This window comes from Colius striatus, chromosome 4 (genome assembly GCF_028858725.1).
Source record: "Colius striatus isolate bColStr4 chromosome 4, bColStr4.1.hap1, whole genome shotgun sequence".
NCBI classification, from domain to species: Eukaryota; Metazoa; Chordata; class Aves; order Coliiformes; family Coliidae; genus Colius; species Colius striatus.
In genome coordinates this window covers 44289724-44302329 of record NC_084762.1, presented here as the reverse complement: position 1 = coordinate 44302329, position 12606 = coordinate 44289724, and the positions used below count along the sequence as shown (strand labels likewise).

General features: G+C 37.6%; 1 protein-coding gene across 7 annotated transcripts in view; it reads left to right on the top strand.

Annotated features, from left to right (window-relative positions):
• The window catches only part of PTPRM (protein tyrosine phosphatase receptor type M), a 485902-nt gene that overhangs the window by 161438 nt on the left and 311858 nt on the right, over positions 1–12606 (top strand). For all 7 annotated transcript variants that reach the window (XM_061994840.1, XM_061994837.1, XM_061994836.1 and 4 more), the window contains exons 4-5: positions 4551–4629; positions 8558–8673. In XM_061994840.1, coding sequence (XP_061850824.1) covers positions 4551–4629; positions 8558–8673 — 195 coding nt within the window. The remainder of the gene's footprint in view (positions 1–4550; positions 4630–8557; positions 8674–12606) is intronic.

Sequence of the window (12606 nt, the reverse complement as noted above, 5' to 3'; positions counted from 1 at the left end):
TAGGTGCTTTGGGCAGCATGTGATACTTCACTGCCCGCTTACTGGAGGTGCAGGGGAGCAGGATTGCAGCCTGATGTTTAGTAGCTTTCTTAGTACTCCTTTCTCCTCATGTTTTCGCCAAGTACTATTTTTAAGTTGTGTGAAGTAGAGAGTGTTTATATTAGGCACAATCCACCTTTTGACTAAAAGCGTAATTTTGCAACAACAAAGGCAGGAATTTACGGAGTAAGGTTGTGTGGCAACAAAACCTGTTTATTTCTATTGTTCTTTGGAACAGACAAGTTATCTTGAGTCACACATTTTCAGCAGTAAGCGTTTATGTTGGTGAGCAGACCCCTTTTCTTTGTTCATACATAGCAAAGGGAAGTGGCAGGAATGAAAAGCTAATTTTGCTCTTCACTGAAGCAGGGAGGATCAGGGACAGTGCAATGCTAAGCTGCTTCCTTGATTCCTGTTTGGCAGACCTGAGAGGGGGAAATGGTGTAAAGCAGCTCTCGGGCCAGCCTTTAGCAGTTTTTCCTGAGCAAATGAGTCCAGTGTTTTAACCAGTTGTTTCCGGACTGATAAGGAAACAACCTTATATAATAAGCAAAAAAATCAAGGGCTGCCCAGTCTGACGTTCCTGAAGTGCTGCGTCTATTTTGACTGCCGTCTTTCATATTGTCTGCAAGTGTTGCGTCAGCCATGAGGAAAGGCAAAGTTTGGAGGTGGGAGTAAAAAATATCAACTTTAAAAAACCAAGCAACTTGTCAAATGTGAAATGCTGGGGGGGGGGAGAGGAATTGAAATAAGTTTCTGGGTTTAATTTCTAGTAAATTAGTAGCAAAACTGATTCAGATTTGTGAATAGTCTCAGCATCCGTGATTCCTGAGCACTCTCAGAATGTGCAGCATGCTTACTAGGACTTTTAGAAACATGTCATGCAAAGGATTAGATTCATAGAATCATAGAATGGTAGGGATTGGAAGGGACCTTTAGAGATCATCCAGTCCAAACCTCTGCTAAAGTAGATTGTCTCAGATAGGTCACACAAGAACACGTCCAGGTGGGTTTTGAAGACCTCCAGAGGAGGAGACTCCACACCCTCCCTGGGCACCCAGGGAGGCAGCAGATTCTATTTTTTTTTTTTTTTTTTTAGAATAAAAAGAGAAAATAGTTAAGCAGATATTTTAGTCCATAATTTGAATTTATCAATTTAAATAAAGCAATAGACTGGATTTAGATGCAGTAGCTGATAGTATGTCACAGCCTTTGAACAGAATGGAAATTCCATTAGTGTACATGAAATATGTGTCATGTTCTTTTATATATGAAGTTAAAGGCACATGAGTGACGTCTGCTTGACAATAGTTTGTCATTACTGGCTCTAGTGTCTCATTCCATTTATTAAAAATTACATAATTTATTTCAGAAGAAGCCAAAACTTACGATCATTACAGTTGCTATCAGCTTGGCCGTTGCTTTTAATGGAAGCATGATTAAACTGACAGTGTTTCAATTTGTGTTACTTTTCTCTGGAGCATACCCTTTTTAATGACAATAATTGTAATTTAATAGTATGTCCAGCTGGCAGTTTCTTAATACATTGCCCGTCTTATTTGTGGTAATGACATTTTTGGTATGTTCTCTAGAGATACGACAGGATATTTTAGATCGCTTATTAAGTCTTTCTCTGTTGTCAAAAGCAGGTTCGATACAGTTATTTGAAGGTCATAGTTTCTCCCTGTGAACTGAAGGAATGGGTTTGTGTTTAGAATCTACAGGCTTTTTTTGCCTTTGAATTTATTGCAATAATGAAGTACTTAAAACCTGTTGGAGAGCCTGTAGCAAAGCTCCCGTTATGAATTACAGAAATTATTCTGACAACTTCTACTCAAGTATTGTGTATATTTTCTTTTCTAATACTCAAGTATCTGGTTTTGCTGGAAGTTAGGTAATTCTTTGGAAAAGGAACTCTTCTGCAACATTTAATAAAAATAGTTAATTCTCCATTACCTGGCAGTAATATTTTTAGTATAAAACTTCTGAGTGTTTTGGCTGGCTGCTTCAGAGGTGTTCACGTGGCAGTTCCTCCCTCAATTTTCTAGAAACTAGCATATCTAAAAGTGAATAACCTGAAAAAGCTTCCTCTGCTCTGCAGTGATGGGATCATGGATCAGGTAGCATTGGATTCAGATGTCTTTGTGCAGGTCATCTCCTTGTACTAAGTGTTCCAAATGTGAAGGAGGTGTTGGGTTGTTTTTTTTTTTAAATACTTTATACTTCAATAAAAATGTGAAAATTAACTGCTTGTTTTTTGCTTCTTAACAGGGAAAACTCAAAGTCAGTACAGGAATAAAATCCATAACCGTCCCCATCCTTCTGTGTTTTTACAGATGGATCTTTGGCTTAGCAATTAGATTCAGTTAACTCAATGACTTTCTTAGTGGCAGCATATTTCCCCAGGAAACATTTCCACCATTTCTGAGACCTGTCTGTCTCCTACCTATTTTTCACCACTGTGTTGCAACATTGCTGCATTAATTGCAGGTTCCTGGGGTTATGGCGTGGTTCTCATGCCCTACAGTCTTTCACGTGTTCCTTATTTTGAATAGTCATGGTAGCTCTTCGGGAAATGGAACAATTTGCTCTTTCCAAGGGCACCAGCATAACCATCTTTGTTTTTTTCAGTGTGTAACACAAACTGCAAACAAATGTGTGTCACTTTTGTTAATACAGAGAAATGCTTGTTGTTTTTTCAAAGTTCAGTGAGTGGAAACAGGAGCTGTATTCTGGGTCTTTCACTGCTGTCAAAACCTAGGGTTACTTTGTGCACATCACCTATCTGTTTCTATTTCCTGGCTGTTACGAAGAGTAAGAATGATCATGATTGGGAAATCTCTTTCAGGTCTTTGAATGTAAGTTATTCTTTAAGAGCTTATGCTTTTTATTTCAAGAACTCGGCTTCCCAAGATAGATTCTAAGACCCAATCTACCAGGAGATGATGTAGTTTTGAGGAAAGAGATGTTTTGAAATTCTGAGTATCCTGCTCTGGACACTCTACAGAATGCTGTGAGCCAAATCCATACTCTGTTCACTCTGTTGCTGTGAATCAGCAATATCAACTTCAAGTGCCATTAGAGTGTCATTGAGCATTTAGAAGGCCACAGACAGGGACATGTGACTAAGCAAGCAGAACTTTTCTTGCAGAACTTCTTTCTGCAAAATTTGTTTGGTGGCTTTTGAACTTCCTCATTTCTGACCTGTGTTTTCTATTTGCTGCGTTGTTTGTCTAGGGGAAACATCATCACCGCAGGTTGAAATTTTTGTGTAAACAGGAGGCAGAACTAGAATGAGAAGCAATTTTTTTCCTTGTCAGCCATATGGAGTTAAAGCCATATTTACAGCAATTTCACTCCAGTGAGACTGGGAGGGAGAAATGGACAGAGCTTCGGAAGATGATATCTGGAACAGGATCAGTGTTCGCAGAGAGAGCAATGAGAAAGATGGTAGAAGGTAGAGGCAAGCAGTAGTGAAGCATTTGCTCACTGCAAGGTTTGTTTTAAAATCAGAATTGATGCTCTACTCTTATTCAGCACCAGGAAGCTGTGATATAATATTACAGGGCTGTGTGTTATCCTTGTGATGTATTTGCATTCTGTATCATTCTCTTGATACAGTATGTGTATCAAGAGTATATGATATATAGTGTCTTGAATCTGTTCTCAGATCAAATACAGCATATGTGTGAAGAGTAGTTTCTAAACTTTTGTCTTCCTCAGTGTACTTCCTGAGATAAGTTACAAAAGTCAGTTAGACTTCACTTTCCAAGCAAAAGGGAGGTATTAAATAAAAAAAAAAAATCACAACCTGGATTTGAGCATGAACTCCTTGAGCATTGGTTTGGTAATGTACCTGCTAACATTACTGGCGTATTTTCTTCTGTAACGCATAAACATTCTTGAGGTGTTCAAAGCTAAGGCTGCCAAAGTTTGGAGAGGTTTACTTTTGAGAGTATTTAATTCAAATGACAAGAACATTCCAATTTATTTTGTGACCTATTTATAGCCATTAAAAAAACTGTGGCAAATGGATCTGCTTTACTTTATTCACTACATTTTGTGGAAGATTAAGGACATGGGAAATACATTCATAAAAATAGATACGTTTGTGTCTGATACTGTGCAAACCTCTGTATATTACAGAACTGTAATTTAAAAAATAAAATAAAAGTAGGATTTTGCTCTACAAGACAAATAGTTGAAACTAATGTGAATCTGTATACTTAAGGTGATTATTATGTAATTTTTTTTGGCAGACCAAATATTGGGAGGATTTATCTGTTTTTCAGTGTGAACTATATGTGATCACACTTGTAAATCTCAAAAATAGTATAACATGAAAAAAATGTGACTTATGTTCTGGTTAATTTTAATGCTGAGAACAGATTTTGAGGCTTTTTTAAACTATGTTTTAATTTCAAGGTGTTCTCAATACATTGAGGTTGTATTTTTCAGTATATTCCTTGTGTTACAAGGCTGCTAACTGAAATTCTGTTTTTGCTTCTCAGGTTGTTTTTGAAGTGATTACTTCAGGTCACTCAGGATACGTGGCTATTGATGAAGTAAAAGTTTTAGGACATCCATGTAGTAAGTACCTATCCGTTATTTTAAAGAGATCCCCCTAAAATGAATGTGGTACTATACATCAATAAATGTGGAGCAAAAGATAAGGAAAATATCAGGAAAGAATATCATTGCTATACAGTAAGCATAGGCTGTCTATGTGCAAAGTATTGCTAGCATATTTGAGCGTTGCACCTTATTGGTTTTAAAGATGTTTCTTACATGCAGCTTACATACAGCACCTCGCATGAGCCTCAGACCCTAACTGGGCCATCTAATGACTCCTTCAGAGCAAAGGTCATCAAGATTTGTTGACCAGTTTCCTGTCTGCCTCAAAAATTCAGTGCAGTCACAAGCTGAGGCACTAGTGAGAGTAGATAAGCAAGACAAGAGCTGAATATACATTATTATTTTTTTTCCAAGGCTTAGAAAACTCATCTGGCTAAGGTCTGAGGCTTTTCTAAACAAGGTTCATTAGGGTACTTTCTGAGGTTCATGGCTCGGTTTCTGCACTGTTTTTCTTCCTTGTATTTTAGAGATGTTTTCTTATCCTGTTATTAAGGATATGTAATACTTAGCTATCCCAACTTCTTTTAAAACTGATGTCAAAGCAAAACCTTGTAAATTAAACCTTTAACATAGTAATCCAGATGTAATTGAACAGACTGCTTAATTATTTCACATATTTGCTGTTTGTTAAATAAGGTGTATTAAGATCATTCATAGAATTGTAAGTTGGAATCTTATTGATCAAATGACTGAATGGGGGAAAAACTTCAGTGTAATTGTTCACCTTCCTCTTACACCGTATTGTGCTTGTATGCATTCTTTGTGATTTGTAAGAGCTGCAATTTAAAATACAAAGTGGTTTATAAGTTAGTCCTGGAACACCTCATAAAAATGGTTTTAGTGTTAGTGGCAAGAAGATACAGACATTTCCTCAAATACAAAGACAGTTATGCAGAATCAGCAGCTGTTATTTCTGAATCACTCAGTTCTAATAAACACAGCAGGCTGTCATGTTGTTAGACAGTATCTATGCTTCTGCATTTTGAATTTATATCTTTGGTTCAGGTAGGATAAGTACAAAGCAGCATTTTATCAGCTTAATAACTTTTCTTATACAGATTTTGAGAGGTTTTATCTCTGCATTGTACCGATCAGTCCTCAAAACCTTCAAGTAGCTCTTGTTAATTTGGAAACTGAGTTATACCCCATAGCACATAGAATCTTAATGTGACAGTGTTGAAATGCAAAAGCTTTAATGAGAAGTCCTTTGATGAAGTAATTAAAATATTAAAAATTAAGACATCAAACCAGCTACATTGTCTACAACAAAATTGAAAAAGTGTGAAAATTGGAATAGAACTACTGTGTGTCTAAAACATTGTAAGACTCATAATGTTATTCCTTCTATATAATGCTATAAAAAATGTTTTTGGAGTTATTAACTCTTTAAACAAAACTTGAAATGGGAAAAATATTTTCTAGGCAGTCATTTAGGTACTACAGACAAAGAATATATTCAGAAGATGTGTTGTAAGGACAAAGAACTGAAAGGCATGGATTGTGGTGGGTGGGATTTTTAATGGGTCTGTGTGTTTGTTTTTCAGACCTAATGCCCCTCTCCAATGGGACCAGACGTTGTAATTCAGAAAGGCTAGTTTTCCAGAGTTTGAGACAACAGAGAGAAAAAATGAGTAAAAGCAGATGGAAAAAAAAAAAAAAAAGTGACTGAGAAATGGGAAATTTGCCAAAAATTTTTACTGGATTCATTGTGTGATAGGCAAAGTAGAGCATGCCTTTGGCCTAAAGTTTGTCTTAGTTGAGAAATATTTTAAGAAAAAACCCAGTAGTACATCCAAGAAATATACCATAAGCACAGTTGTCATAAAAATATTTCCTTCCTTAGTCAGACATTAGTTTAGGCTATTTTTATTCCATCTCCTCCTTGTACTGTATTGCACTAGACATTAAGCAACTTTGTCTTGAATTCTGTTATTTATAAATTCTTTAAAACTGCAATTTCTCCCAGTGATAAGATCTTTTAAGAAAATGTCAACACTTTAAATAGCTTTGGTGATCTGCTAGAAAATATATGTTTAGTTTGCCAGTTTCTTGCTAGTACTAACATTTCCATGTCTGAAAGCAATGTTCAGAGCCTGGCTTATCTACAGTGCAAAATGTCTCTTGGCCTGCAGTAGGATTTGAACGATTGGGGAATACTCCTTTTCAAGGATAAGTTCCTATGTCAAATTTCAATGTTTTTCTGTGGTTGACTCTGTCCAGTAAAACAAAATCACACATGGTATACTTCCACCTTCATGAATATATTTATTGTTTGAATATGTGTTTCATTCTGTCATGGTTTAGGCCCATCAGGGAACAAAAGACCATGATTAGACTCAAGTACAGAAGAGGCTGAGAATTGCTCAAGGGCAGGGAGAGCTTAATTGCCCCTTCAGGTTCAGGACAAAACAGACCAGGCTACTTGGCTTGGGGAAGAAAACAGAAAATAATTTAATGCAACACCAACTAAAACATAACCGTAAAACCCCAAAACATAACCAAAATAAAACAACACAGAGTAGTACAACAATGAAGAGTCCAACCAGCCTTTTTAAGAACACCTTCTTGCCACACCTCCCCTCTTCCCGGGCTCAGAGCCCTGATCCTGGTGTTTTTACCTCCTCCCCCAGTGAACGGCCCAGGGGTGCAGGGAGTGGGGGTTTCAGTCAGTCTATTCCCAATACCTTCTGCTGTTTGTCCCTCCTCAGGACAGGTGGGCTCCGCACCTGTCCTCCCTGCAAGTCCCTGGGGTACCTCACACACACGGCAGTCCTGCACAAGCTGCTCTGACATGCATTTATCCCAAAGGCTGCAGCTCCTCTCTGCCTCTCATGTGGGGCTGCTCTGCGGCGTGCAGGCTGCTCTACAGCACGGCCTGTGCCATGGCCGTCTCCCCACACAGTCCCTCGCCTGTCCGGGCTCACTCACATGGAGCTGCTGGTAACTCTCAGTCCTGCCATGGGTCTCCATAGGTTGCAGGGGTACAGCTTGCATTCTCTCCACAGCTTGCAGAGGAGTCTCTGGTCTATTGCTTCTCCTTCCTTCCTCCCTCTCTGGCTGAAGGGTCTGTTTGGTCGCCTCCATCTTGTATCACTCATACACCTCCTCCAGCACTTCAAATTCCTGTCCCTCAATAGTGATGGCAGAGGCGCCAGATTGGCCCAGCCGGGCCGGAGGTGGGTGTGAACCCAGGAGCCAGGGGAGAGTCCGCAAACTCTTTACCGGGTCTTCACTGCAACCCGCTCCCCCTGTTACCAAGCAAAAGCTGCTCCTTGCTAAACCATGACACATTCATAACATTATTTGTATTGCTTCAGTTTTCACTCGGAGTGCTTTCTTTTTCTAAATGAAAAATAAGTATTGGTATGGAGAATGCATTATGTTTTGGATTTGTTTTTTCTGCAGGGATGTTGAAAATAATTGTATTTAAAGAATACAGCTGTAGTTGGTGAGAAGTGTTACGCTAGTATTTTAACTGTTTGGTGTGCTATTTTCCTAAGGCATCTCCTCTATGGACCTATAGGTTAAGAAGAAAAACCTATTTCCCCAACAACATGACTCAACTTCTTACTGTTTTGTCTAGTTGATAGTCTAGATATCTAATGGGATTTTGTTCAAAACATAATTAGTTCCAATATGATCTGTATTAATAGAGTGTCTTTTCAAGAGAGATTCTGAACTAACATATTTTTCACAACAGTAACAATTTCTGCACCCTTTTCTTCTGCTTCTTCTCAGGTACGGAAGTAAACTTACCTAAAATCTAATGTGTAGGCAGTAATTCGAAACTTTTAAAGCATGCCTTATTTCATTTGTTTGGGGTATTCTTCATAGCCAATACATCTATGTTGCATAACTTCAATGTTTTATCATCTTTTAACAGCAAAAACTCCCCATTTCTTGCGTCTTCAGAGTGTGGAAGTCAATGCAGGACAATTTGCTACTTTTCAGTGCACTGCCAATGGTGGAACAGACTCAAGTGACAGACTCTGGTTACAGGTAATTTCTTTCTTTCCTAATGCACTGAGATCTGGGCAGAGGGGAGTTCATCAGTCTGAAAGGAATGTAAAACATGAAAAATTATAGAGCTGTGCATTTCATCAATATTAGATTTTAAAACACCATTGAACTGCTGCATAATAGATGTTCTTGTGTAGAAAATGGTACTGGAAGATTTTCCTCCCTTATTTCAATGGGATGCTGTAGTGAAAATAAAGGTAATATTTTTGTTACCTGTGGTGATGGTGAACAAAGACTAAATCCCCAAGGAAGAGCATAGGACTTCCTCGTAACGTCTATGCAGGCTAACTGCAATGTTACACATAATGGTTTTCTTGCCTTATCTCCATCTCTGCTTAGTATTTTCAGCTAAAATTGCATTCTTACTTTTTAAGTCTGGAGAAGACCACTAGGACAGTCAAATCTGACCTTCTGTATTACAGAGCTAAAGAATCTCCCCTATATTCATTGAGCCCATAATTTTTTACTTACTCGGTCTTGTAGGTGTCCGATTTTGAATCAAGACTGTCTCCAAATTGTTTTCTTTCAGTAAAGAAAGACTCATATTTATCTGTATATGAATGATGAATTAATAGGTTTATCCAGAAAGAGCCTGATTAAATACCATAGAAGACAATGGAAATTTCCCCTTCCAACCCTTAAGATTCTATGATTCTGTTTGAGTTTGCATGGGTATTTTCAGCCACTGTGCTGATATGAGACTGATATTTCTCTAACACTTCAGCCCTTTAAAGCCAGTATTAGTGTTCAATTGGTAAAAATAGTCTCCCATCTTTCTTAAGCCACTGAGATTTTTTTGAAAGAATGATTTTTTCAGTCATGAAAAGTTTAGCACGTATGGGAAAATAACAGGTTGCTATTTCATCAATGATTACCTTTCTAGAACCTTTGAACTTTTACATAATGCTGTTTTGTAAAATTGAAGGTAGAATTCAATATAGAATCTGTTCAGGTTTTCAGTAGATTTCAAGACACTGTAATTTCAGCTTTAACTTTTTTTTTTCCCCCAAGGAATTTAGAACACACACTAAGTCTTTGCAAGGCTGGAATCTAATTTCTTTATTTTAGAAATTAAATATCCTTCTAGATTTTACATAATATAAAATCATTCTTCTTAACAGCAGTAACGATTCCAGAATATCTTTTCTGAGCTTATTAAAGTGATACCTTGTTTATACATGATTATGAGATTTATTTTCCCTATATGAAGGATAAGAAAGTAGTAGCAGATTGACTTTTTGAGGAATTTTATCTTCCTGCAGGGCCACTATTTGTTTATCCTGCCCATACAACTACAAGTCCCTCTAGTAATCAGTCCAAGGCTGTGCAAATTCCAGGTGTGCCTTTGTCTAACAACATTTTAAAAGTTGACAGGATCTTCTGGAAATCTTGGATTTATTTTTGTACTTGTTTACCAGTTTCCACAGATGTCTGCTGCAACTCACAGTACAACTGATCAGACAGCTCCATATGTGGGATTCTACAAATCAGGGCTGTGAGATAGCCTTCCCAACAGGATTAGCTGTATTTTAGTGTGCTAGGTCAATATCAGGTAACAGATCCCCAGAACTTCAAGCATCTGGAACTATCTGATTATATGACATGATATTGAGGAATTATGTATGTGCCTGCTTATAACATCTTAGGACACTGCAAAAGGAATATGAGTATAATGCAGCTTTCTATAATAGCTATCAGAAAATATGGAATTTTGTACATCATATGACTGGTCAAATGGATATTAAAGATCTTTTCATTCCTGGTAACAATGTTCAACTACAAAACATCTTAATAAAAGACCTCCTTATGTACCCTAGAGCTGGAATAAAACAAGGACCATTCTCTGGAGATATTTATGCCAACAGTTGGGTAAGAAGATTCAGGTTTTAGTGGCACTACAAATGCATTGTGCAATCTTTCTGCATGCCTAGTTTGTCCACCAGTACCATCATTTTGGTGGTTTATTTCCTTACCTTCATAAAACCTTAAGGCCAAACCTTAGTAAACAAATAAATAAATAAACGCATCTGTGTGGTTTCATCAGAAGCTTCTCGGCATTTCTACCATGTAGATCATTTCAGGGTGCCTAATCAGTTTGGATTTGGCAATTCCAAAATATCGGAGATAATTTGCTCCCAAATGATTTCCAGGACCGAGTCATTTTATTTTCAAATTCACATTTTTAATCTGAATTGCAGATAAATTGCCAGGGTGAAATGATGAACCCACTGAATTCAGTGACATTTCTGCCTGTTAACAGTAGTGGCAGGAGTTTAATCCTGTACTTCTGTCTCTTTTATATAATACCTCTCAGCTTGTATGTAGTGGAAGACTTCACGGTTACTAGTAGGCATTTTTCTGGCAACAAATAGTTTACTTGTTCCAGGCTGTTGGGCTGTGAGGAATAAATGATCTTTAAAACAAATTAATAATTGTAACTTGGGTGGTTATTTTAGTCTCCCTGTCTTTGCTGAGAGTTATTGGAAACAGGATAGAAATTCTTGGCGGAATAATGCCTGGGCCTTGAGCAGTCTTAAGTTAAAATCTATGGATGGTATTTTATTTCCCTCTTTTTTTTTTTTTTTTTTCTTTCTGTTGAAGCCTACCCACCCTTATTCCCTGTGGAACATGAAGACTTAATTTATGGAGTATTATGGCGATTGTAGAACCACAATGCATAGGTTCACTGCCCAAATTTGACCACTGAGCCATGACATTTCTGTGATCTGTATTTACTCTTTAGGAAAAGGAGAGACAGAAAGCTGTTTACACAGAATCTTAAGGGTTGGAAGGGACCTCAAGAGATCAATCCCACTGCCAGAGCAGGACCACCTAGAATAGGTCACACAGGTACTCATCCAGGTGGATTTTGAATGTCCCCAGAGAAGGAGACTCAGCAACCCATCTGGGCAGCCTGTTCCAGTGCTTCATCACCCGCACATTGAAGAAATTCTTCCTTGTATTTCTTTGGAATCTCTTGTGTTCCAGTTTATACATATTGCCCCTTGTCCTATATCACTGCACATCCCTGAGAACATCCTGGCTCCATCCTCCTGACACCCACCCTTTATATATCTGTAAACATTAATGAGACCATCCTTCAGTCTCCTCCAAGTTTACTTATTCTATAGTGCAGTGCTTTTCAAGAAAAACATTTTTTCTTGTCCTCCTAGACAGCTGTGCACCCCGGTGCATGAGCTATGATTGCAAGCTTGTCAGATCTTTTGTGGGCATTTTCAGTGAAATCTTTTCAAGTCAAAGTCAAACAAAAAGACTCAGAAATGCAACACAGCATTGTACAAGTTTGGTGTTACAACTAGGGTCCAATTAATAAGGTCATTGGCTAGATTGTATGTTTATGAATTAATGTTCCCATTAGTTTATGTTCTAACATAATAATGTCTTAAAAATAAATCTAATTACACTAATGAGGAAATGTTTATCATTAACAGATCTGTCCCATCTGGTTACCTTTTTTTTCTTGCATCTGTGGACAGCACAGGTGATTGTCAGTATGGAGTGACGCTTTCAATTCCATTGAATGATTGAGTAAAAAATGCCATTCCTGTGCTCTTTCCTGTGCTCCCACTGTAATGGCTGTAACAGTTACTGTAATTAATTTTTAAAACTTACGCACAACTCTTTAAAATTATAAGCTCCAGAAACTGATACCAGCAGCAAGATTAGGCACTAGGTGCTAAAAGAGCCGAAAATTCCAAGGAATGGAAATACACTTCAGAAAAAAAACAACCCAAGATTTGTAGGTGGGAGAAAAAGTTAGAATTTCTACAGAAATTAGCATGTTGAACACAGAACAGTTAGTGCTCAAATGAAAGCAGATGTGACAATGTTTTCTTAAAAACTTGCAGTAGTATTAGTATTTAATAAATTGGCACAAGAAACATAAACCCA